At 45.7% G+C, this 27,114-nt stretch overlaps 1 protein-coding gene across 3 annotated transcripts; it reads right to left on the reverse strand.

Annotated features, from left to right (window-relative positions):
• Window positions 1–27,114, reverse strand: itga11b (integrin, alpha 11b). Of its 3 annotated transcripts, XM_018765207.2 has the most exons (30): window positions 27,024–27,114; window positions 21,106–21,217; window positions 18,362–18,468; window positions 17,743–17,834; window positions 17,447–17,561; window positions 17,216–17,343; window positions 16,979–17,127; window positions 16,609–16,753; window positions 16,200–16,365; window positions 15,984–16,054; window positions 12,914–13,058; window positions 11,451–11,599; window positions 10,909–11,052; window positions 9,436–9,639; window positions 9,161–9,291; window positions 8,556–8,722; window positions 6,559–6,695; window positions 6,350–6,460; window positions 6,085–6,170; window positions 5,762–5,966; window positions 5,416–5,514; window positions 3,990–4,066; window positions 3,781–3,864; window positions 3,194–3,284; window positions 2,939–3,052; window positions 2,700–2,783; window positions 2,495–2,605; window positions 2,220–2,315; window positions 1,519–1,632; window positions 1–1,339 (listed from the first exon to the last, which is right to left on the reverse strand). In XM_018765207.2, exons 1-30 carry the CDS (start codon window positions 27,070–27,072, stop codon window positions 1,250–1,252), a joined length of 3,573 nt encoding a protein of 1,190 aa, XP_018620723.1. In that variant the 5' UTR covers window positions 27,073–27,114; the 3' UTR covers window positions 1–1,249. The 3 variants fall into 3 exon arrangements, with proteins under 3 accessions (XP_018620723.1, XP_018620724.1, XP_018620725.1); XM_018765208.2 differs by lacking the exons at window positions 21,106–21,217; window positions 27,024–27,114 and having other exon boundaries at window positions 17,743–17,830; window positions 18,362–18,423; XM_018765209.2 differs by lacking the exons at window positions 1–1,339; window positions 1,519–1,632; window positions 2,220–2,315 and having other exon boundaries at window positions 2,524–2,605; window positions 2,700–2,779.

The following is a 27,114-nucleotide window of genomic DNA, read 5'->3' on the forward strand; positions in this document are numbered from 1 at the left end:
TCCCAAGGTAAACTACTAAATTTTATTCTCAATCATAATATGTTTATTTACACCCCTTGTCAACAAAAGACAGAGAAAATGTGGTTTCATCAGTTCCACTTGTAGATATCTTGACTGTACAGATTTTTTTTTTCTTCCTTTTAAAAGAGACATTTGACATTTAAGTGCTAGCAGCTGCCGGTGGCTGTGCTCCAGGTGGATCCTGCTCTACGTGGCAGTCTGCGCAGTCCACAGAAAAGCTGCGCCTAGTCTTCTGCTACTTGCTGCAGAGTGCATACCCTTACAAAAGGCTACTTGTTCAGGTGCAAAGCTTGCTTAGAGGACACACAATGTCTCTACAAGTTTCTGTTTGTTTTACCAGGTTACTATAGTTACAAAGTAATGCCGCAATCCTTCACAGAGAACAATACAATCGTCATTGACCCTACGAGGCCGGAAGGGTGTCTGGATATTTACAGAATTCAAGTTAGGTTTAATATAACAGGAAAGTGCATCAAAATAAAATTGTACACATTATATAAAAAGTATTATCATTTTAGAAAGTCTTTAAACAAGCTGTAGAAGTTCTTTGGCAAGATTTATCAAGATTTATCATCAGTGAAGCAATTTAGGTGGAATAGGAGCTGAAGAAGTACAGGTTACCGTGATATGCGGAACTGGATGCCAGTTCTCCAGAAGGAAGACGTTGGACAGTCAGGTAGACCTAGAGGGTTTTGGGTGAAAGGATGGATGGAAGAATAGAGAAAACATGGAGCTTGTTGACAGCTCTGAACTATTTGGTGCGCTGCCGGTCTTCTCCACCCCATCAGCACAGGCGTTGAAGTGGGACCCGATTAGCTGCGTTGTTTCATCTTTTCTGACTAAGGAGCTTGTTATTCTCCTTCAGACATTCATCTCTTAACAAAGACAGTCATCAAAATGACGCACAATGGATGAGAACGTAAAGAAAGGCTTCACAACTGATTGACCTGGTTTGATTTGAAAGACTCTAAAACCTCTTCTTTGGGTGAAGATGCAAAATTGGGACCACCCCACTGTCAGGTCTCATGGAAGGCTGGTGGCGACTGGCCCCAGTGTCATGGGACAGGCTCCGTATCACAGTTCTGGCCTTGATTGGCAGTGTCGTGGTGGAGGAGCAATTCTCCAGCACAGAGAGCAGGACTCTCTCATGGTCTTGGGGTCATGTATGGTCTCTGTCCAGGATATCCCCTGAGTGTTGAGGCAGCAGGTTCATGATCTGCAGTCCCCATTACCGCTCCTCAGCCACTTTCCCGTTCGCCTCCTGCCTGGACTCTTGCTCCAGCTGCTGCTGCCGCCTCTGCCTCTGGAAGAACCCAAGCTAAGAAGAAGAGTAAAAAGTCAGGTCAGGATGGGAGCACACTATGGAGTGAGTGTATGGTCCAGTGTGGGGAGTTATTCAGGATGTACGCTGCACGCTGCCCAATCTAGAGTATTGTGTGATCCACACTTGCTGGTGTAAAATCTTTCATTGGTAATAGACCCCTGGCCTGACCTTACCTTCCAAAGTGCCAGGATCAGCAGTGCCAGCAGCAGCAGCCCACCAAGGCTACTCCCGATTATAATCCAGATGGGAATTCTATAATCTTCCTCCTTTCTAATCTCTAGGATTATCTGAGGAAATTGAACACAAAACCAGAACAGAGAATATCATGCAGATGGTCTCGGCCAGATGTTGCTCGCACCCGTCTGACCTTTATTAACTCAGTGACACGGAAGTATCTTTTTCTCAGGGCTTTCACCTGCCTCTCCTTGTAAATGGTTTACCACAGATTTGGTGGGAATGTTAAGAGGCACAGAGTTTCATAAATCCAGATTCCAATGAAGCGAAACTCATTGTCCCTTGGAGAAGCTGAAAAATTTGAAATTTTCACAGAATTTGCAGAAATTTCAAATAGTAAGTAATGCCCAAGGGAGATAATAGGATTTTCTGTTATAGTCTCTGCTTTTCCTTTCCTCTAGATTTTCTCTGAAACCTTCATGATGTATTATAGGCATCAGTCAATAGTGTTGATGCAACTGTCTGAAATTGCATATGACTTCCTGCCAAAAGGTGGCAGTACACCCCTGTGTGCCTTTAGCCTATCTGAACTCACAGTGTGACTACAGGCCGAATCCTGCACTGATCCAAAGCCATGACCTCAAGAAGTGTTTGGTGACCAGTGGTGAGAGCTGCACCTCGAGGGGGCACCGGGACTCACGTGTCGCACTGGCCTCTCCTCCGACAGGAACATGGCGCTGGAGGGACTCGGCTCCAGCCAGGCACTTGTCACAAGGTCCAGGGTCTTAAACTTGATCTGTGAAATGTAGATGTTGAGAGAGAAACTCTGTGTCACAGGATGGAATAGCAAAGACTTGACCGTGATCAACCCCAGTTGAGGTCACTCGATCGATCTTGATTGTCAGAGAGAGACTCATCTGATTAGCTGCCACTTGGTGTTTTTTGACAGTGTAAATAGATGCCTTGAGGACTCACCACCTGCAGGGTATCAGCACGCAGGGAGCCCCAAATCAGGAGCCCTACCTCCTCGTAAGCCGACAGGCTCACGCTGCACTGAAACAGTGCGGTCATAGCATTGGAGCGGTTCTGCACAAACACGAGACAAACACATCCAGGTAGGGGCTGGTGGAGCACAGCAGTCTTTGAGATTGACAATGTGGTCTCATGGACAGAAACTTACCAGCTGTGGGAGATGAGAAAGATCCTCAGATGTGACCCGGTGCTGGACCTCCAGAGATGGAAGCGTGCAGCGGGTGCCGTCTGTCTGAGGGCAACCAGGGTCTTGTCAGAACGTACAAATCCACATACATACAACCAGAAAATGCTTTCCCAACAGCCGGATATTGCCTATAAGAAAAGCCCTCGACATTCCTTATAAGTGAAGCAAACAACCATCTATTGGATGTGAATATGGCTCACCTGATCCACCAAAAACTCTTTTATCTGCAGAAGCTGATTTCCATGTCTTGTGACCCATGGAATTTCAATGTTCAGCTGCAAGTCCATCACAGGGAAAAAGCCCAGATTCTGGATCTGCACATGCAGAACACATATCTAATTTCTCAACTGACTGAGCTGAATCATATCATCAGCTAAAGAACATTGACCGTCATGCCCGGTGACATGGGAACAAATGCAAAAATCCATAGTGTCTTCGTTGTGTTAGTCCTGTACCTGAAAGGTGAAGTTAAAAGCTGGACCCAGGCTGCCTGGCTGGACAAGGGAGTGGACTGTGCTGACCTCACACCTTGAAGGACTGGAATCCCTGTGAAGAAAGGTACAAAGAGGTTGACCTCAACATGAGGACCCTACATACTGACAACCAAGTAAGGGGATTGGTTCTAAACCCTTAAAAACATTTGGTGTCATATATCATGAGGCCGGGGCGTGCGGTGGCACAGTGGGTTGGACCGGCTCCTCTTCTCGGGTGGGTTTGGGGTTTGAGTCCCGCTTGGGGTGCCTTGCGGGGGACTGGCGTCCCCTCCTGGGTGTGTCCCCTTCCCCTCCGGCCTTACGTCCTGTGTTGCCGGGTAGGCTCCGGTGACCCCGCGACCCCGTATGGGACAAGCGGTTTGGAAAATGTGTGTGTGTATCATGAGGCCCCAGGTAAGGAAGCAGTATTTGTGTCTAATAAGTTTGGATTCCTGCACAAAACCATTAATTCCTTCACTAAATACATGCTGTAAAAATATACAAAATTATGAACCATCAGCTTCATAAATGACTCTGGTTGAAAGTGTTAAGAGGCAGTCGGTACCAACCTTGTGAAGAGCAGATCAGCTTCGTATTTCAGCTGATGGTAAATCTCACTGAAGTTATCATCCATATTCACTTCTTCTCCATCACTGTAAACAGGCATCCAAGGGGACAAAGACGTGGAGACTGAGAGGAGTGATTCAAGGTAAACAGGAAAAATGTCTAAGGGACATTCATCAGGTGTCTGTTTTGATGTCCTGCAGAGTCCTCTCACCTGGCAGCCTCCAAGATGATCTCCACGTGATCAAGGAACACCGAGCGGCTGAACTCGAACTCCAGGCGGAAAAAGACCTGCAGACAGGTGAGGACAGGGCCATTGGCTCAAACATCTCACACGCAATACGGCTGAACATCACGCTTGTATAGCGCCCTCTACACACTCACTGTACTTTGTACCATCGATGTCTTAACCACAGGACAAACACCCACAGCTGAAGTGCAGCCCACACAAACAGTGTGACTCACACAACTCCGGACTCTGGGTCAACAGCGATGATACACTGCTTTTTATCTCTATGCTTCACTCCTCTTGGCTTAACTTTTGGGCTGTGTTCCACACAGCTTTCTATTTTTGGTGTTCCCATTCCAAACTGGGCAGTCCATTATAACTCTTTGTAAAGCAATTGTAAGTAATACTTGTTCACATATTGTTGTGTTACATGTTTCAACCAGCTTCATTCCTAGCCATTATCCCAAGTTCTACTCTCCTTTTTGGAATTCATTGTCTGTCGACCTTATTGACCTGTAATGATACCACTTGTGTGTGTGTGAACTCCCAAATCTGGCATTTGACACTGTTTGGCCTTTATTATAGTCTCACCTGTTCTCTTCCTTCTGCCAGATCTGGCAAGAAACATCACAGATGTACAAAATGTGATAAAAAGACATAAAAATGCAATGAAACTGGTGATCATTCATTTTATGAGTTCAGATGTCTAGTTTGGATGATCTCATGAAGCTAATGGGAATCAGATGAATGAGACCATATTTAGCAAAGTTTAAAGTTGTAAATGGGTCAGACTAGAATACGACTAGAGGGTTAAAGCAACTATACACACCAACACCTAGAGTCACATAGAAGACACTTTCAGGCCCAGATCTGTGGCCCTGCTGTTTATGTTTTTGCCATGGCTGTGCGTCTGAAAATGATACTGGGTGTGCAGAGAGGGGCAGATTCTTGTGGTTCCTCATTGAAGCTGTGGGCTCTACTCAGTATGCATTCCCTCCGCTGGAACACCGTTTTGCAACCATTTGGCTCTGAGTCTTGGACTAACAGCACCCTCCGCAAAAGACTGGAGGTTCTGCCTTTTATTTACACTATAAATTGTTAATCACTTATTGAGTTTCTTGGTCTTAAAAAACAACCATAATCTTGTTGACCAGCCTAATAAAAATAACATTTTACCTCATAATTAAGTACAATAGTACAATGGGAGAAGCAGAATTTACCATTTGATTTGAGATCAGTGCTCTTTGTGATTATTGACTGAGTCTGGAATCATCTCCATAATTCCCCCACATCCTCAAACAGCAAAGGCAGCCATATTCCCATATTCACGAGCATTCTCTCGCCGTCAGAGTGAAGTTCAGCAGTTGTCTCCAGTTGGGTCCGAATTGATATTTGGACTGCATCTTCTCACCTGCGCTTGTGATCTCATGAAGGGTGCGCTGACGTGGCAAGACCTGTCCAGTCTCAGTGCGTCCTCACTGCGGCACTCGATGCTCACATCCGACTGGTCCTGCGGAGACACAACGGCAGCAGCTTTCAGCTCCACCACCGTATTCTCAATGTAACTGAGTTTGTTACTGATGACATGTGCTGAGGCTGTCATCGAGGAGATCAGCTCGCAGCATATTACTTGGAGCTCGTTCACGCACTGATTCACTCCACATTTACTATGAGGTTCAAGAAGCACAGATTGGGTGTGTGTGAGATGTTGAAACTTACAGAGACACACACATAACACCCCTGCCCCCAAGTTGTACCTTGATCATGAGGCTGGAGAAGCGCAGGTTGGGGGTGTGCGAGATGTTGAGGTGAGCACCGAAGGCGTTTTCGCCACGGTTCTCCAAATGTCCCTCCACAATCACTCTCCTCCGTGACTTCTCCACCACCCGCTCCATCTCCTCCACTGCCCCAGGCGATCGACAGAAGTCCCCCAGGGAGGGCTGTGGCTGCCCACAGAAGTTCCTGTAAGGGTGTCGCAGTTGAGCAACTAGGGGCCAATCCCCAGGGGTCCCATCGGGTGACACCCTTTTTATGCCACTATTGCTCCTCATCTTGTAGAATTGAGACATGGAGGACTTGCCTACGGTCCAGCAGATCAGAGTGGCTATTTAGAACAAGGTCAGGAAGGCAGCGGTCGTCATCATCACATCCGTTCCAGAAGGGCAGCTGTGGAGAGGGGGGTTCCACACCGACAAACACATCACTGTGAGGCTGCAATATCAACCTTTGGTTTGGTGTTGAGTTTGGGGCTTAATTCTATTGATGCCACAGATGTTGAAGACAGAGATCATGGAGATCTAAGGCAGGCTCTCAATCAAAAAGCAGCTTGAGGGAAAGCATCTGACCTCGGTTCTCAGTACAGTGGGCCAGTCGTCATCCAGAGTAGGACCCTCGACAGGCTGCTGAAGCCCAACCTCCACTGTGAAGACTATGGGCCGGACGTAATCTGTGGTCTCCTGAGATGGGAACCATGCCAACTTGCTCAGCCCCTTCACCCAAAGTAGGACACTGAAGAACATGGTGCTGTACCTCTCCTGAGCATTTGTGTGCTCACCATGACATGGAAGTAGACATGCTCACATGACTCCACCCCTAACAGCAGGGTGATGTTCCTGGGATTCCTGTCGCTGTCATCTAGCACGGCCCTAGCGGTATACCGCCGCTCGTCAATGAAGGTGCTGTAGCTCACATCTGCACAGTAAAAAAGTACAATTGGCATAATAAAGTCAGTAGGGGAGTGGCAGGTGGTATAGTGATTAGAGCCACCCCCTTGCAATTCAAAGACGAGGGTTTGAATCCCACCTCCTGCTGTGTTACCCTTGATGAAGGTTGTTATTCTGAAATGATACAGTAAAAAATACCCATCTGTATAAATGGGCAAATCAGTCTAAGTGGCTTTGTAGAAAATCACCAGTTAAATTAATAAATAATCAATAATGTGTAAGAAGGTAATATGGTCAGCAGAAACTGAAATGATGAGACCTGGGGCCCTTATTTTCATTTTATTTTGAAGACTTGCAAATCCTTCCCCTAGATTAACTGAGATTTTAAAAAATGCCATCACCTGAAAAGTCTCTTTTGTCTTGATGAAACAGTATATTTCTTCCATCCTTGTTTTTTGTTCTTTTAGAGTGGGGTGGTTAAAAAAAATGAGGGGAATATCCAACTTGCATGCTTTATATACATTTATTTAGCTGATGCTTTTTCCCCCCAAAGCAATTTACAATGTTAAGGTACTTACAGTTATTTAGCCACTTGTACAGCTGGGCAATTTCAGAGTAAGTACTTTGCTCAAAGGTACTACAGCTGGAGGTCAGGCTTGAACCCACAACATTTGGGTCTAAAAGCAGCAGCTCTCACCACTTTACTACCAGCTACTGTTGTTTTCCCTTATTAGAAATAAATAGGATGAAAGATGACACAAGGGATAACTAATTTGAAACACGGTAAGGAGTTGGACATGGCAATATGGGAACCCAGTGATGTAGTGTTCTGTGAAAAAAATCCTTGAGGTCCTCATCATAAATCATAGGTATAGGATGATTGAATTTAAAGCCTTAGCTGGTAAAGCTAATTTTCTAGGGTAGTTACAGTACCTGTCTAGACGCATTTATTTCAGTCTTTTTAGTCATGAACAGACTATCAATGAGCAAGGCAGTATTTCAGAGAACCTGCAATGGGGGAGATGCTGAGAGGAATATTTTTGTGATTTTGCGTTGCTTCTGATGAATTTCCTTTAGACTCGGAGGAAATTGTGACTGCTTGCCCAGGGTTATGCTGCTTTATGACAGGTCGTTCAGAAGCCATTTCTATTTCTGCTCTGGACTGATTGCATCCAGACGAGGGCAACGGAGGGCACACAGTTTGAGTCCATTTTGTTCCTCGAGAGATAAAAGATTCCTGAGTGCTCCACATGTAGCAGCTGCATAAAGCAGCTTCCTTGGCCTAAGGGTTAACGTGAAGAGTCAAGTCTCCATCTTGAAATGGCTGATTGCTGCAAACCTGAGGCCACAACTCATGGAATTAAAGACAGACATGACCATGAGTGTATGCCTTAAATATGGCTCTCATCGCGACCCTTTGTTTGACGGGTCCTTTTCGAGGACCGACCACACTGGAACATCAGATTGTAGTGAAACAATGTCTGGGTCCAAAGCAGATTCTCCCATCCCACCAGCAGGGATGTGTGGGAAACTCGGGTTCCACGGACCATGGCAGGAAGAGCTGAACTGAGAGAGTGGGTTTGGTGTTGCGCCGCTGGTGGAATTCAGACAGTATCTTATTGCCGTGGTAAGCACAGTAGGCCTCTAGCTGAATGTTAACCACGACTGTTTCCAGCTGGCCTGAGTCCCCCATCCCTGTGGTCATTAAATTGTGTTAAAGTGGGGCCCCCAGCTCTTCCCCCCCGTGCATCACTGTTGTCAGCAATACCACAAAGCCCCTTGTCATCTGCTGCCACAAACGTACCCCAGATACCATGTGGGGAGGGTAGGGTTCTAACCGCCTAGTGATCCTGAACATGAGGAAGTGAAAGGAGCTTCTGCTACTCACCCACTTCCTGCGCTGGCGAGACGGGTGTCCTGGCAGTGGCGTTCAGACAAACGATGGCAGACATGCAGGTGACGTCCTTGCCTCCTCTGCGACAATCCTTGTTGAACACATTGATCTTCCTGGGTTCGAACCACACGTGTGTGTGAATGCGGATGACGCTGCGAGACCTGAGGACACACACGAAGATCAGTGTCCCCAGCTATGGAAAATAATTTAATGGATTTAAAAGATGAAGCCAATGAAGAGAGCAAGTTAGTGAAGGGACTGGAAAGAGATGAAGGGGAAGTTAATGGAAGTAGTGGGTGGAGTCGGTGAAGCAGCGGGCGAAGCTTACGAACGTGGTGGGTGGAGTAAGTGAAGGGGGAGATGTTAATGAACTGCAAAGGTGGAACCAAGGAAGGAGAGGAAGTCAAGGAACAGAGCTGGTGGAATCTGTGAAGGAGAGGGAGTGGTTAGTGAATGAAGTGGGTGGAGACAGTGAAGGGGACCTTAATTATGGAAAGGGTGGCTATTGATGGGCTGGGAAAGGGTAATTAATTGGAAGGGAAATACTAAGGAAGGCGGAGGGTAGCTATTGTTGTGGGAACAGTGGACAGATGACACACCAGAGGAGCACTGCAGCCCCCAGGGAGCCCACTGCCAAGTCAATGAGACCGTCCTCATTTAAGTCCATCCGTCCATGAACACTGCGGCCAAAGTACTGCAACCCAGGCGAGAGGCTTGCAGCAGCAATCCTCTGAGAGAGAGAGAGAGAGAGAGAGAGAGAGAGAGAGAGAAACTTTGCCACTGAAGTTGTCACTACATCTTACACTAAAGATGTACCTAAATGTACTTGCATTGCAGTTGAATAAAACCTTCACTTGCTAGTCCTGCACTCTACCTGCTTGTACTTTTGCTGTATGCTGTTCCTATGGCCATAAAAAACGTAAATTGCTCCCTGATGGTCATCCTCTAGTGGTGCCCCCACCACAAGTTCACTGTAGTTATCGCCATTGAGGTCTGGGATTGGGGCCAGAGCTGATCCAAACCGGGAATTCTGCCCTCTGTCTGAGGGCTCCAGGGTCCCCTCCAACACAAAGTGGCTCTAATGAGAGGAGGACAGCAGAGGGTAGAGCATAAAGTCAGGGCAGGGGTGGGTCAGTCAAAATCAGTCACACACTCACACAATCGACTCTATAATGACCACCATCAAAAATGGTGGTGTTGGTGAAGATGACCGTTCTTTGACATTGTGTCTGTATCCATGACTCTCTAACTGAAATACAGTTTGTTTACCCCGAGTTGGACATTACTTTGCAGAAAAGCATCAGCTTTAATCCACTCTTTGGGTCAAAACTACCACCGAGACTGGCTAACGCTCCAGGCCTGGACAGCGTGGGAGCACAGTAATGTACATATGGACATACCTTTTTGTCTTCCTTGTCTCGCAGTGGACATTGTCTCCTACCTGATACTGCACACCTGGGTAGCACTTACTGCTCTGTGAGGCCGTGTGAAAACAGTCTCTCACCTTCAGACAGAGTTATGGTTAAAATAACTGCTGGATGTGGAAAAGCATTCCAAGCGAACAAAAAAAAAAGCTGCAATATGAAAAAGTAATTATCTCCACTCCATCGTAAAAAATACTGACAAAAAATCTATTAAAAGAAAGTCAACTAGGTCTGTTCTTGGGAAGCGCATCACCCACCAGCTGAGCGGGAGCCAACTCGGAGAGCCCAGCCTAGTACTTTTACGTGGTTAGTCCTTTTAGGAAGACCAGTGTAGGAGCAGAAGATGGTGTGCTGGTGAGAGTTGCTGCCTTTGGCTTTTAAAGAGCAAGGGGTGATTCTGACCTCTGTCTGTTGTAGTCTTGACCAAGGTATTTACCCTGAATTGCTACTTTAAAAATTATCCTGCCTTATAAATGGGCAAATCGGTTCAAGCAGTTTTTCATTGACAGTTGCTTTGGAGAAAAGCATGAACAAACATAGTTCTTCAGGAAAACAGGTCATGGTAAGGTGTCCCCAGTATAATTATACCAAGAAGTAGAACGTGTTGTGCTACTGTTGAGAAACAGCTCTCGTGAGCAGTGGGACTGAGTGAGAGGCACTCTTCAAAGCGACAGTTCTCCAGTCTGGCATCTTTCCTTCAGATGAATAATGAAGGAAGCCAAGAGCTTTTGGCAGAAACCCATCGTGAAGCTGCCCAGTCAATTCAGACTCAGGCTGCGTCAATTACCATGCAGAATGAAATGTCCTACTTGTGGTTTGGATGCTCCTGTAGGGCCGTGCCAATGCAGTACCATGCACCACTACCAACATGCGTTCCTGTTGACCCCATGCTACCATCCCCATACTCAACATACTCAACTCACCTGGTCTGTCACCCTGTAGATATCGACCCTGCCCCTCTCCCAGCCACTGCTGAAGAACATTGGCGCTGCCACTAGGAGGCTGTCGGTGATCCCATCCCCATCGATGTCCGATGGAGCAATTTCGCTGCCGTAGTAGGAGCCAATCTAGGAAGGAGCCAGTTCTTCAGTACAAGGTGTTTCAGAAGCAGTGCTTTTCACCATCCATACTGGTGACTACTGTGATGGGGACACTCAGGCCAAATATGTGGGACTCTCCAAGGTCAGAAGGGCTACACCAGCCTTTTAGCTGGACTAAACAGCATGCTAACGTGCTAATGGGACTGTGGAATTCATAGCTCCTTGTCTTCCCAAGACCCTGCCAATGCCAGTGGCAGGAAAGAAGGCAAAGAGGGTAAACAAAGACAGACTCTGAAAAAAGACTGCTTCTCACTGGAGACACGAATACAATGTATTCCAGGAACGTTAAACTTATTGACAAAAGATGTGTATGAGTTCATGAGCCTGTTTGTGTCCGAGAGAGCGTGCGTGGCATGCACCAGCACCTGCTGTCCTTTGAGTGACTGCAGAATAGTGAGGTTGCCGTTGTTCCTTAGGGTGAAGATGATGACTTTGCCCGTGTGGTTGAAGCGTGGCGCTCCAGACACGTAAAGTCGACCGGTCCTGGAGACCACCACAGAAGTCACTGTGTAGCCTGTGGACACACAAACACACACACCAAGACCTGTTCATGCTACTGAGAGGTTCAGTGAAGATACCACACACACTGTCAGGAAACAGGCAGACATTAGTTCATATATCATTACAGAGGTGTTCTGTGGCCCATGCTGCCTCTTAATGTGGGTGGCACTGCAGGTGCCTCGTAGCGCTTGGGCTGCAGATTCTGACATGGGTTTGAATCTGTCTCTGGAGATTGCTTGTTCTCCCTGGGTTCACATGGGTTTCTTCCAGGTGCTCTGGTTTCCTTCCACAATTCAAAGACACATGTTTTCAGGCAACTGGTGACTGAATTGCTCATAGTGTGTGTCTGTGTTACATTGCTCTGCTGTGTAGGGAGCTTAGTGTAGCAGCAGGTGACCTGAGTTTCACTGCCTGCTGTGCTACCCTTGATTGAGGTACTTACCCTGAAGTGATACTCTGTATAAATACTTGGTAACTCATTGTAAGCAGCGTCACATTATAAGTCACCTTGCATAAAGGTGTCAGTTAAATACTAGTTAATAATCATTAAAATGCTGCTTTGGAGAAAAGCATATAAATAAATAAGTAGAAACTATGGTTCGTGTGCTTGTATTCAGCTCCTTTTCACCAGCCTAAGACAGGAGACAGAGGGGTGAGTAAGTTCACTGAACGTTCCCCGTTCGCAACGTGAGCCTCGTCAAACCTAGTGTGTAATGGCAAAAACGAGCCACTTAATGAGCTCCTCTGATGTCATTATGAGAAGTGGCCAGTTGAGCAAATGGAGATTTCCCATTAAAGGAACTGGCATGATCTGCTGGACTCTCCCTGCAGCCCTTGCTCTCCCAAAATCCATTGGAGCAACAGGCCAGGAACCCAACACTGCTCAGCCCTCATGTTGGGGTCGCTGGGCACAGTAGAGCTGTGATGGAGATGGTATGAGACCATAGGCCTCAGTGAGCTTGACATGCATCCATCCCAGAGAAGGAAACTACCCATCAAAGCTGACATTCCATCCACTCACAGAGTGTTTGTCTGAACTTCCTTTACAACATGCTTTCAATAAGGCACCACTGTAAAATTATATATGACTTAGCAGATGTCTTTGTTAAATGCAAATCTGCAAGTCTGGCACTTGCAACAACAAAATTCCAGTTTCTTAACTCTATGCTACCTCCTTCCAAAAATTCCCATTTGAAACACCAATAACAGTGTCTGAGGGGTTTGTTTCAGATGATTGATTTAGATCCCTCTGTTGCATTAGCGAACTGAGTGTATTGACCTTCTTTCACTCCACTTTTTGGAGTCATTGCAGATCAGACTCTCTCACCTAGGTATGCCCCGTGATTCTTCAGCTCCTCCGGGAACTCCTCCAGGTAGGAGGATTTTGGTGGGATCACTTTCCCCTGGCGGGTCTCCTTCATCACCGCCCCGTTCCAGTCGTAGGCTCCCACCGCCCCCACCAGGATTCCATCCTGCAAACAGAGGCTCACACTTCACCTCATCTTTGGTTTGCCATAGGTTAGTCCTGCCTAGATCCTGAGTTAGTCCTCACTTCATCCTCAAAGCAATGACATACCACCTAACTTGCACAACCTTCTTTGAGTGGCTTTTTGGTTTTGATGCCATCTCCTGTTTCCAACTCTTGCAGCTGAAAAACCCTCTTATACAGACACTTTGTCCTGTAATAGTTAATAAAAGAAACAAAAATAAACTTTAATCTTTTCAACATGTTTCATTTTGTTCTCCCGTCTTCTAATGGCTTTTGAAGCCTCAGGGACATTTTGAAAGGTAATAAAATGGGCTTTGGTGGATTTTCCACTCTCAAACTCTCAGTCCACCTCAAGGCACTTTGTGCATTATAAATATGAGTGAGTGACACACACACACACACACACACACACACACACACACACACACACACACACACACACACACACACACACAAACTACACCACATATATCTGAATTGAATAAAGTGATGGCTGAGCAGCCAGTCAAAGCATGGATAACCCTCGTGGTCAGTTGGAAGCACCATGGAAGCCCAGGTTATGAGTACATGGAGACTCGGTGGGCAGCTGCCAGCCCTCATTTCTGTGGTCCCAAAAACCAGGATTAACAAAAGGCTTATTGTAAAACCCCACTGTAAACCTGCCTGCTGTCAGCTTTTTATCCCAAGGGGCACCTTGTGTTACAGTCCTGTTCAAAGAAGCACGACTCATACATCTACCTGAATGATTCAGTTGATAACAGAAAATGCCGAGGCCTGTTGAGATGTGTCCTTCATCCTTGTTGGAGGCAGTGAAGAAGTCATATTGTGTGGTGTGACTGAGAACTATGTTGAATGTGCCAAGCTAAGACTGATACACTTGTGTTCAGCCAGGATCGATTATCAGATCCAGAACAATGGTCTTATTAGGCCAGATATAATAAGAAGACTCATAAAATAAAATATACATAAATATAAATAAATTTAAATACGAGTAATAAATAGCACAGACCCAAATTTTCACAAAATACATAAAAATGGAAAACTGGCAGTATTCCACAGTTGAACAGGTGGCTTGACAGGAATTAAGAGACAGCAGTTAAAGCCTTGCAACATCAGCCACATGTTTGTTAGTACAATGAGACCATCTGCAATTCTCCAGGAGAACAAAGCAGCAATAAATCAGGTCCTGGGTGAGGTTCCATGTCGAGTATTTGCCATCAATTCCCTCATACAGTCTAAACCTGGACAATTTATACCCCAGAATACTTGTCACAGTGAGAATTCGATTGGGCCTGGGGCATTTCTATGGCTCTGAGAGCCGTTCCCTGTGAGGTCACAGATGTGCTGGAATGACGAGAGCTGGGCTGTGGGCCTGGCACCCTAGGACTGAGCCAACAGGCCACAACGCAGAGCTAGAAGACCTGTGTGGCGTTCATTATGGACTTTAATCCACATCACACAGACTTTCCCTCTCAAAGTGCCAGAAGCTGTAAAGACAGGAGACAGATGGGGAAATGCAGAGGTTCTCCAGAAATTACGCATAAATCAGACCCTGGCCCTGTCTATCAGTCAGTTCAACTGGTGCAGAATGCAGAACCCAGGAGGAGCACTGCACAGGTAGCTGTGAGTTTCAGTGGGATGGTCAAGAGCCACACGACTCATTTTGGTTCACGTGGTTTGTGCCAAGGAAGGCCACCCATCTCACCCTGTGTCACACAGGCAGGTCTGTGCTCCAGTGAGCCATCTGTGCACTGGAGAGATCTTCCCCCCTCAGAAGCTCTGAAATACTTTCCAAGACCTCATCCGTCTCTCGACACTCAAGTGGCTTTTGTTGAGCAAGTGCCGTCGCTGGAATTCAGCAATCCAAAATATGAAGTTTCCACTCGTTGCAGTTGCCATCTGCCTTTTATTTATTTATTAAGGTTCTTTCATGGGGGGATATATATTTCTCCCCAGGCAGGCTGTGCTTGGACTGTGGAGTGGAATTAAAATATGCGACTGTGCGATTGGCGGCCACAAGTGGGGGAAGGAGGAGGGTGAAGGACAGGGTGAGGGAAGGAGGAGGAAGGTGATAAAAGTGAAAGTGGTTCCAGAATGCTGGATTCCACCATTGCAGATCTGGTGGGTTAGGAAATCACACACAGACATAATGTGATGTAGAGGCCTGACACAACTACATCACTAACTCATTAGGCTAAGCTTCTCTGCTTCTAAGAAAACATATTTAAACATTTCTAAAAATATTATCCATTTACATAAGACCATAAGCCAATTTAACATGGCTTTAATGCACTTCATTCTGAAAAAAATTAAACAGCACAACAAACTGTTGATAAAACTAATAAAGGGTTAGAGTTTGGCAACATTTTGATAACCATGTCTGAAAGGGCTATGATCCTCTTTTTTTCACCAGCACAAGGCCAATGAACACATACAGAATCAAAGCTACGAACCCTTTCAGAAATCCTGAAGTGACTTTCCCTCTCCCCAGGTGGTAAAAAAGACTAATATTTGGAGTCATAGCCCGTTGACTGCATTCACAGTGTGGAAGTGCTGAGAGTTCGGTGGATGACCTCCAGCTTTGTCTAGCCAAAAGTGAACAGCCCTGGCAGGATGGACCATGACAGCAAGCAAATACAGGACTAAAGAGAAATTCTCATCTCTCATAGAGACCTGCTATTTTCATGGCAACATTCTTCCTAGAAGAAGCTGTGACTTACTCACAGTTTTGGACAAAGGACCGGAAAAAAAGTACATAATCTAAAAGCATGAGGAGCGAGGAGGAAGTTCAAGAGGAGTGAAGAAGACTTCAGTTCCCACAAACACTAAATGGGATCCCCAGGAGGATGGGCTTTGGAAGGATGAGATGCAGTGAAAAACAGAGTGAAGCAACTGCAGCAAAGCTCACCTCCACAATGTGGGACGAGAAACCAGCCTGAGACATCTGGAGGCCAAAGGACGTTTCATTCTTGTTGGTACCTATGCACACACAACGGTGGATGGTCATCCTCAGTTCCAGTTGTACATGAACCAGTTTAATGACAGAAAAGTGGCAGGATAATGGGTGTGGCAACTAATGTGCTGTCAAGAAGGAGCCACAGTGCTCCATAGCCTGGCCCCAAACCTTCGAGACTGAAGATCCTCTCGCCCAGAGCATCAACAATGTCCTTCAGCGCTGACTCATCTCTCACATTGAAGAAGTGCTTGTCATCGGGGTCACTAGCGATGTACTTAATCTCCTTTAGGAAGGCCTCAGGGTTGATCCCACGTCGATTGTAGTAACCCAAGACCTGGGGATGAAAAGAACTATCAGGGTATCCAGCCATTACAGTGCCCAAGCGAAGAGACTGCTGTACAGTGCAACACCGAATCTAACTAGAGTACCAAGAAGTGCACTGTAGTTTAATGTACTAGTAATGACATTTTAAAGTGCTGAACAATGTGGCACACTGTAATTTATTAAAGGATTCTTAAGCATCCTGTAGTACCCAAAACCACAGTGCAAAGGCAAGAGAGGTGAGAGAAGCACCCACAGCGATGGCATAGCGCGTGATCTCATCCTTCTCACTGGCCTCAATGACGTTCTGCAGGTCAGGACTATCGTGTGACTCTCCGTCTGTGATCACAATCATCACCTTCTTGGCACCACGGCGACCGCCCCGCTTGAATGCCTGTGATCTGGGCGCACCACAAATCAAGACCTTTACTCACTCAGACCCTCAGTGAATGGACAAACAAGCCACATACCTCCAAAAGCTCACCTTCTGATGCTGTCATTATGGTTTCCGGAGAGACCAAAAGGTTTAACATGATCAAACTCAAAAGCAAGTTCTCAGTAATTAATACAAGGGGGCTTAAGTTCTGACAATGAAGGGTTAGTGGTTATTGAGTGTGAATATTTACCGTGCTACGCTGATTCCGAGGGCAGTCCGTGTCTCCTCACCGCCCCGCTGCTGGATGTTACGGGCTGCACTCACCACCTCCTCCACCGTGCGGTAATCATTCAGATGGAACTCATGAACAACGCTCTCTCCATATTGCACCACCCCAACCTGGATGAAAGACACAGTTAGAATCCAATTCCCTTCACACAGCAGGACAAACAGACATACAAAAGCCAGGTTCATGAACACAACAAACCTGAATTTGACCCGGGCCGATGTAGAACTTTTGCAGGATGTTGATGAGGAAGTTCTGTACTTCATACCAGGGGTAGATGGAGTTGGATCCATCCAATACAATAACAATGTCCATGTAGGTCTCACATCCTATCAGAAACAGAGTTAGAGTGAACTCTGGCGATAGCTATCCTGCTTCAAAAATTCCACTAAACAAAGCCAGTGATGTTGAAGTACGGAACTCTGCACTTACTCTGAAAGGCCGGGGCAATGGTGCGCGAGAATTTGAAGCTGGCATTGACTCTGGAGCACATGCCAGTGCTGTAGTAGGAGCTTCCACATTCGTACGACCACAAGGGACCACAGGCCTGCAACACAATGGAACATCTTACTACTAAAAAACTTCAAAAACTCATATATACACAGACATGCAAAGAGAAGACCGGGAACAGCCTGCAAACAGGTCCTACAGGCTCCCAGAAAAACATCATTCATACAGAAAAGGCATATTGTGGACATTGACAGATTGTTATTATCTTTTCAACTCACCACAAATGTGTTGTCCTTAGGGTTCGAGATCAGGCTCATGCCGAGTCTCATTTTTTCCTTGCGCTCTGAGACGTTGGTCAGGGATACCCTTCCTTCATGAAAGGTGTGGAGTTGGGGATGTATAGAAGAATATACAGCTATTGATACTGTTTCCTGACAAACTTAGAAACAACTTTTCTGATCTTCCATGACTCCCTATCTTTCTCCTCAACACCAAAGTTGTTCTACAGCTTTTGTCTTGCATGTCTGTCTCACCGTGCTCTTGTTAAGAGATTAGGGTGTTAACAGTTGGTTAACAGGTTGACAGGGATTGATCAACTGGTATCATGCGGTTGCTCCCTTTGTATTCTTATAAGCATTATTGTACTGTATTTATTCTGACATGGTACATCACCCTGGAAAAGGGGGGTCTGTCAAATAAAGAGTAACCCTAATATCAATATCCACAATTCAATGACACTAGTTTGGGAGACAGCAGGAAAAAAGCAGGCCAGATTTCAAGGCAAAGGGAGACTGCAAGTACAACAGATGATGTCCCACAACAACTCCATGAATGTGAACCCTTTTCTCTGTCCACAGTGTCAAAGACAAGGTGAACCATTGAAACTGCTGGCCTTACCTAAGTTTAGCCTCGTGCAGTTGTTGGACCTGTCATCTATGGGGCATTTGTAGATATCTCCAGTCTGGTGTTGACCACTGTTCTCAAAGGGGGCTCCCACCAGCAGCCTTCAGGGAAGAAAGGTGCAGAGCTTCTCAGTCAACGGTTCTTCATCACTATCGATGGGCCTTTTAACACTTTCACTAGGTTTTCATTACAGTCGGGGGGCCTTCTTCCCAGGTGAGGGTGTTCCCAGAGTGTTGCTGCATTAAAATGCTGTTAGTGTTGTTTTCAGCTTTGCCCCGTTTTCACTCCATGACCCAAAATTAAGGTGAGTTACGGCCTAGTGCGGCTACAAGACACACATCTTGGGCTAGCTGTAGACTCTCAAGCTAATCAACACACTTCTGACATTTTTACATTTCTCATATGCACTTTCATTCTCCAAGCACACTTATTCCCAATTTATTATAATGTATTGTATGGGGCACTAAGTTTTCATTTATTTTTAGTCTTTAGATCTTTTTATCCAAATGATCAAGGAGGATGTATAAATCTGGCAAAAGCAACCTTGAAACACTAATGGGCAGAGTGAAATCCCCTCAGCCAAGCGGCAGTCCTTATGATCAATGTAGTGCTTCAAAATTTGCTCTCTGAAGTTTTATTAAAGACAGAAATTATTATTGCATCTGTCATATTTATCATATAATTAACACCGGGACCAAATGGACGTGAAAGGTTTTTGCTTTAAATTAACTGTAAAATTAAACCAAAAATACAGGCCAGTTAAATCAGAAAATAATAGTTAGAGCCATAACTTGCGCCAGAGGATTTTAAGAGTTTTAAGCGATTTGAGCAAAATTAACACAGAGAAAATAAACAGATTCCAGAGCCTGAGAAGTGATGGTAAAATGATCCGCGTTCCTTCTGCACGGCAGATCTTCAGAGGCACGGAAGCGAGCAGGGGAATCGCAGTGCAGACACATGTGCAGTCCAAAGACAACACGGCCTGTGTGCTGCACACACACCTAGGTTACTCTGCTGCACGCGCAGGTTACTCTACTGCACGCAAAGGTTACTGTGCCGCACTCAATTATTTACTCTGCACTTCAAAGTCTGGGGTGTTGCGCAATACCCTCCGTCCCGCACATTCCTGAAACTCCAGCATGTGATCGTCAGCCCAGGAAGACCTGGTGGGCTCAGACAAACAGGAAGACGGCCTGGGGCCTGCGTACTCAGACATACACACACACTCAGGAGGTATGTGGGGAGCAGCGTCAGGGACAGAAATACAACACCATCTCTATAGTCCCCTCTAGCATCTCCATATGCTGCTTCCATCAGATCAGCTGGGCCTGATGCAAACTTTGACCCCCAGCGTTGATTTTACTCCCAGTAGCCAGTGCTGGACATACTTCTGAGAGCAAGGATCATGGGTAATGGGATGGGAGGGGGTTGGGAGAGTAACAAAGACGGCATGGCTATCTTCTCTCTCTCCTGCTGCTACTTGTCACACAACTCATAGTTTCCTTGAGCAGGGAAATTGCTTCCAGATTTTCAAGGAGCCCTGATGGAGGTGGGAGGGGGTCAGTCTGGGATGGGGGCAATTCCATCACAAGAACCTCCGATAATACCTATCTGCAGAACCTCAGCCTGGAAACACAGGCCCATTTGCTGTGGAAAGCATTCTCTCCCCGTATCTGAATGTGCTTTCAGAATAAATAGGTCTGGGGAAGAAAAAGACTCAATTCAAATTGCTCTTAATCGAAAAACCAAGTTTGGTGAGAAGGACAGAATCATTTCTACCAATGCAGTGTGATAGACGATTTTTCCAGCGCTCTATATGATACAGCTGTTATGGTTATTTCATTGTTCAGCTGATACTTTTATTCAAAGCATTTTACTCTGTTTTTCAGCCATTTAAACCTTCCTCTATTTATCAGAGAAATTATCCTGTCCAAGGGTAAAAATAACAGGCAGTGGGTTTGAACCAACAATGGTTGGATTAGAACTCCTCATTTCTAACAACTGCTCTACCTCCTACAAGCAGTGAGCTCCCTGCCCTGTATTATGGTGAAAGATGGTAGAATTTGTGAACTTTGGTGTGCATTCCCCTGCCATTAGTCACTATTTCTAGAAAAAGCAGACAATTAAATATCATCACTGTCCTTGGGCTGAGAGCCACAGGGTAAGAGAGAGGATGTGTAAAGGGACAGATGGGGGCTAATGTGTAGGAACAGCAGAAGGGTTCAGTGAATAAATAACTGATGGACTGCAGAAGAAATGGAGTGGGAGAAATGAGCACATTCATGAATGTTATGAGAAACATTCAAGTGAATAAGTGGTGAACACAAGTGAACATGTGGCAAATACGAATGAATAACAGTGGTACAGCCAGAAGACCTGGCAGCGTACAAGGAAAGAAAGTGGACTATGGACCATGGCATGGAATGAATCATGCTTGAGTTCTAGGCCTGCGGCACAGAACAGCACTTCCACTTCCTGAACACTTAGAGATGAAGAAGTCAGATGTATCTGAGGTTGTTTAGTCATGGCTGCACTCTGTGGCTCATCTATGCGCCACAGAGTCGAACAATCACTGGCTACTTTCCGGGCTTTTCAACAATGTGTTCATAGGATGGAACGGGGCATCGTGCCACCTCTTGTCCATCATTTCTCTTACATCTGACATGGAGTCTGAGACAGAGTCCTGTGTCTGAGGCTCGGTGGGATTGTAGCTTCTGCTCAAAGGAAAAGGAACTCACCACTTCTGTCCTCTAGCCTCATGCTGCTGCACTGTATATCCAAACTGGGCCTCTGCTGAGCCGGAGATGATCCGGTGGTTCTGGGTGTCGATGTTGAAGCACTCAAGGAACCCTGGTGAGACAAGTGGGCTCAAGGTTAGGTCAATGTTTCCAAAGTGATCCAGCTTGATAGGTTCGTTCAGATTAGCTACTCGTTCATCCCTCATACATTGGAAGTCACATTCACAACTCTATTGCAATGAGGGAAATATTAATGAACTTCTTACCGTGGAGGTCTAGACTATCCTGCAGTTCAAGCCTTCCCCCCTGCAAGGGGGACTATCTGCACGCAGCTATTGTTGTGTAAGATAGCCATGAGGCCAGGAGATCAACATATTATGGGTCTAGTAGGCTATCAAACAACTTGCCAAATGAGTTATACATTCATCCAGTAGATCATCAAGCAACACCCGCCCAGCCTTCTCCACAGCACGCCCCAACACTAAGAGTAAATCCATCAATATGCGTGACCCAGAAGCCTTAAGAGCTGTTTACTTTGGATGGGACTGGGTAGAATGCGGCGAGATCTTGATTAAACCACATGGAAGCAATAACACTAAACACACACACGTCTAGGGACAAGCATCTATTCCGTAAATAAAAGGCTAGAAAACAAACACAACGATGGATGAAAGAGCAGCGTTGGTGGTGGGTTGTCGGATTCCCTCTTCTCGGTCTGCTCGTGCTGGATGAAGTGTCAAAAAACGGCAGCAGCTCTGCTTTCCATTAAGATGTTTATCAGGAAGGGTCATTTTGAGGAAAAGGCTCCTCTACTGCTGCCCAAACTATTCAAAGATGATATTGTAATAGTGACATAATTTGGCTGCACAAGTTTAATTTCCACACAGGAAACACATACAACAAAGAAGAGGGAGGAGATGAGGAGGGAGTTAAGCTCCTGGCAGGACACAGCGCACTAGAGCTGCTGTCCTTCAAGTCCCCTCACCCCTCTCTCTTCACCCCTCATGCATCGCCCTTGTCTATCTTTGTTACCCATCTCTGTCATACAACTCCCTCCCCTCCTCTCTTGTCCGACTTCTTCACCCATCTCCCCCATTCTTCTTCCTCATCCATCTCCTTCATCCAGTTCCATCATTTACATTTATTCATTTAGCAGACGCTTCTCTCCAAAGCGACGTACATCTCAGCAAAAATACAATTTGTGTTACATTAGGAGAAAGAGAGACAGTTGTAGACATATGATTCTTAAGTAAACCTAGTTTGTTTCTTTGCATCACACAAGTAGGTGCATAAAACTCAAGACAGACGAATCCTGATCACTTTCCTACAATCCATCATCCAACTCTTTTGTTCATCTCACCTGTCCACCCCCCTCATCCATTTCCCTCATCCAAGTGAACTGCCAGTTGGAACCCTGCATTTTGAAAGGAAAGTAGTCAAACTCCATAAGATCACAGGTCAGACCCAGTGGCAGAGGCCCAGGTCTCGTGCCAAGACTGTGTCAGGAACAGGGGCAGGAGGAGAAGCTGAAGGCAGACACTGGTTTTATCCATTTAAAAGCGCAATCAGACAGCTTTTATACAGAGTTCCAGCATGCATTAAGGTGAAACAGATGGGACAGCACTGTGAGGAAAGGGTCTTTCAGGTTCATTACTGCTTCTCCAGGAATTGAGTGCAGCTGAGTCGTGAATCAGCTTTTCCAGCCAGATTACAGGTGAACTGAAGCTAATTAAAGCCATGTGCAAGAATGCACCGGTGAGAGCATACAGTCCGGGGTCCCAGCGTCTTCGTCTCGTCCCCAGAATGTGGAGACCTGCCTCCGCTCACTTTCCGAGATGTGAACATTCCACACTTCCCAGCATTGTCTGTTTTTACTGAGCAGTGGCACTCTTTCAAGTGTTCCCTGAGGAATGGAGGATTTGTGTTAAAGTAAAAAAAAAAACATGAAATAGTTCATTCTTTTTGCAGTCGTATAAAAATAAATCAACTAAATGTTCATTACACCGAAATGTATAATCTGAACAGTGAAGTCAGAAAAGCACGTTGCCTAACAGTTCCTTTGCTGTTCTGAGCACCATAATTTTCAACATGTGTGTGTATCATGTTTCCCAGTGTGAGCCAGTGGAGATTAATACAGTACAGGTAAACACACACACACACACACACACACACCTACCTGTATGGACAGTTGAGTTTAGTACAGTACAGGTAAATACAAAAGTACCTGGCAGGTGATACTGGAAAACAAAACTGGAAAAAAGCAAGGCAAGGGATAGAAATGGATAAGGTAGGAGAAAGACATGGAGGGGGGGGGAGAGGAGAGAAACTCAGCAGTTCCTGTTCCTGCAGATGTGTGTAATGTGGCAGCGCCACTTCATATCCATAGTGATATCAGTAGCTCTACAGTCAGATTCTACTGCCCAGATAAACAAACCTCAGCGCCTTGTCTCCTTGCTCTCAACTGACCCACAGTCAGATTACAGGCAATTTGTCAGAATTTGGCCGAATTTCTAAATGGGCAATTTTACAGAGGCTGGAGCAAGGGCACCGCAGAGCTTGGGTCTGAGCTCTCCCTTGGCTTTGGTTTCCTGGTCATGAACTACTGCAAATTGCTCCTGCCTGGTCTTCTGGCCTTTGCCACCAAGTTTGTCCAGCAGATCCAGCACACTGCAGCAGAACTTGCGTTTGACCTGCCAGACTGTTCCCATGTATCTTCCCTACTCTTCCATTGTCTGCATATAGTTGCTTGTATGAACTCAACACTCTGGTTACAGCCAACAAGAGGGTCAAACAATCTGTGCTGTGGTCTCTAAAAGACCAGCTCACTCCCTACACCCCAGCAAGAGTACCATGCTCCTCAATCTCTGGCTGCTTGGTGCTCCCACTCACAAGGGTCCAAAATGAGTCTAACACAGTCCGCTATGATTATCTATGTATTTGCTGTTTAAATGTCACCTCTACAAGCAGCTACTTGACAGGAACATTGTGGTATCAGACACACAAACTGTTTCATAATGGTCTGTCTGTGTCTAAAGCTCTTCATGTGTTGTTGATGCACTTTTGCTTACTCTGAATGGTATGCGACTTTTGAGACAAGTGTCTACTAAATGCACAAATGTAAATGTAAATGGTTTTAGAGCAAGGCTATAGTTTGGTCTCAGACCTTTTCTGAGTCAGTGCCTGCTGGGGTGGGACAGAGGTGGAACCAGTAGATGAAATTTGAGGTTATGGTGACAGTGGAGCATTTCTTGTACCCAGTGGTTGGTGAGAGTAATGGTAAATTGGGTACAAATCAGTGATATTTCCCTGTTCCAAGGCAAGAAACACTAAAGTATATAACTTTTATAGACCTTAATGTACTCGGGCAGTTAGGCTCACACTTCCCGCCGATATTTCTTTTTTTTTAAGCTCAGGTCATGTCCCATCTAACGCCATCTTATCTACGATGTCTGGAAATTCGGCAAACTACAAAGTGACCTTTAGGAATGAAAAAAGGAGTAATGGTTATGATTTAGGCTGTATCTGATGTCAGATAGCATGAACTGAATTAGTTGGCGATGGGTTCAATTGCTGTGGCTGTTTCACTGCTCCTTAGAAGGGCAGCACACTGCTGGTCTTGCTCACTGCAGAAGTGCTACACACATGGATACACAAACACACATATAAACATCTTTCACAGACACACACACGTACATGTACATACTGTCTTGTAAACAGATGAGACTGGTGCTGTTTTTTTTTTTTGTAAAAGTCCACAAACTTATGTTTGGTGGAAAAAAAACACATTTACACTTGTTTATACAGCTGATTCATCATTTAAAAGCAACTTAAATTCTTTTAACCTATTGTATAACTGAACAATTTTAGGGTAAGTACAATGCACAAGGGTATTACAGCAAGAGTTGGGATTCGAATCTAGGTCCTTCAAGCACATGGCAGCAAATCTAACCAAATCTAACCTGCTGGCCAGTGTATGGAACAATGAATAGCAACACCAGAACCTCATTCCAGATGTGAGGCATGGTGGAGGGAGCATAATGCTGTGGGGCCTCAGTGGCTTGTATTCAATGAGGGAGCATCTTATGCTGAAGGAATGTCAAGGAATTCTACAGGAGAATGTCAGAGCATCTGTCTGTGATCTGAAGCTCAAAAAAAGCTGGGTCACGCAACTTGACCGAGAAGCCAAACATAGCAGTAAATCAACAGCAGAGTGGCTTAAACAGAAGAACTTGTGCACGTACAGGCAGAGCCCTCACCTTAATCCTATTGAAATGACGTGGCATGATCTGAAAGAAGCTGTTTATGCCAGAAATCAGAAAAATATAAATCAGTCGAAACAGTTCTGTAGAAAGCAATCAGCCAAAGTGCCCCCTAGCCTGCATGCATGATTACCAGTTACAGGCAGCATTTGTTTGAGGTTATTGTTGCTGAAGGAGGTTCCACTGGTTAAGTCTAAGGGTTTACATACTTTGACCACCCTTGACTTTGAATATTTAAACATATTGTCAATAAAGTTGCAATTACAATTTTGTGTCTCCCGTTTTTTCAATCAGCCTGTCTTTGTCTATTTTTGCAGATAATTTGAAGATCAGGTCACATCCGAAAAGCCATTTATGCAGCCCACGTAATTCCAAAGGGCTCACAAATGTCTTTTCACAACTATACAATGTACAAAAAACAATCACCATCTATATAAAATCATTTTGGAGACACCTTTCTCCAAAGTGACAAACATCTCAAAGAACAATACAACAGTGCATTATACCAGCAGAAGACAAAATCCCCACACACACAATGTCTACAGCTGCTTGTCCTGAGCAGGGTCATGGCAAGCCAGAGCCTAACTTGGCAACACAGGGCACAAGGCTGAAAGGGGAGAGAACACACCCCGGACAGGACGCCAGTCCATCACAAGGCACCCCAAGCAGGACTCAAACCCCAGACCCACCACAGAGCAGGCCGAGGCCAAATCCACTGTGCCGCTACACCTCCATGCTACCATGCCCCCCGTGTAAACCAGTATATATTATATGAGTTGGTGGATATAGATGTTTTTTTAGGAATTAAACAGATGGCATCATACTTGTTCACTGGGGAGTTCAGGGGAAAACTGAGTCTGACATATATTTCATATATACATTCACACAAATGTGCTGTTTAAAACACACACACACACAGGCCAACATTGCAGACTGAAGCATACGCTGCCATTGGAGGGAATACAGGTGAGGTGGTGGACAAAGATTCCACATTTTAGAAACACACACCATGCTGATGGAGACGTGTGCCACATTTCGGGGTTCAGGTTCAGAACCCCATACTGCCTCAATGACCACCGTAACACCTGTTGCTCATAACAAAAGTTGCATCATTATTTTGCTTTGCAGATTCAGACCCAGTTTTTAATTGTGCTCCATCCATGCTTTAGTGTACTTCACTCAGCCAGGTTGGAACCAGAACCATCTCAAAGGGACAGACAGTGTTTCCCAGTAGAGTCTGAACTGCCAACCTCTTGGGACAATTAATGCAAGATTCGGTTTTATGAAGGAAATAAGAGAGACGGGCACCGAACCCAGTCCCTCCCTGGCTGCACACGCTGGAAACTCACAGAACATTAGCTTCCATGTGAAACGTGGAGCAGTTTTCAGCCAAGAACTTCTTCCACACCCTCCTTCTCAAACACCATTCCATGAGCCCTGCAGACCCCAAGGATGAGCAGAGCAGACCCTCTAAGATCCTCTCCACACCACAGCTGCTCCACGATGCCTGTTCATGACACCAAGCATCCACATAACTCGGATACTCACGATTCTTTGAAACCTTTCCCATGTAATTCCTTCGTATCACACACACACACGCACATGTGGACACACCCCTCCACACACATGTGCTTTCGTGGCTAAGATCCACTCCCTCACCTGGCAGCACACTGCAGGTCCACAGCAGGAGGGTGCAGTAGAGCTCCATGTGGGCTGTAGAGTGTCCCAGCTGCAGACCCACAAGCGTGTC

This window comes from Scleropages formosus, chromosome 5 (genome assembly GCF_900964775.1).
Source record: "Scleropages formosus chromosome 5, fSclFor1.1, whole genome shotgun sequence".
Lineage (NCBI taxonomy): Eukaryota > Metazoa > Chordata > Actinopteri > Osteoglossiformes > Osteoglossidae > Scleropages > Scleropages formosus.

Excerpts from the sequence above, each read along its gene's own strand:
- itga11b (XM_018765207.2), bottom strand. The coding sequence starts at position 27,072 with ATGGAGCTCTACTGCACCCTCCTGCTGTGGACCTGCAGTGTGCTGCCA. Across the intron at positions 6,171-6,349 it reads CCACTGTACTGAGAACCGAG|CTGCCCTTCTGGAACGGATG; the intron begins GTCAGATGCTTT and ends CCCTCTCCACAG. Across the intron at positions 2,606-2,699 it reads TTTCTCATCTCCCACAGCTG|AACCGCTCCAATGCTATGAC; the intron begins GTAAGTTTCTGT and ends GTGTTTGTGCAG.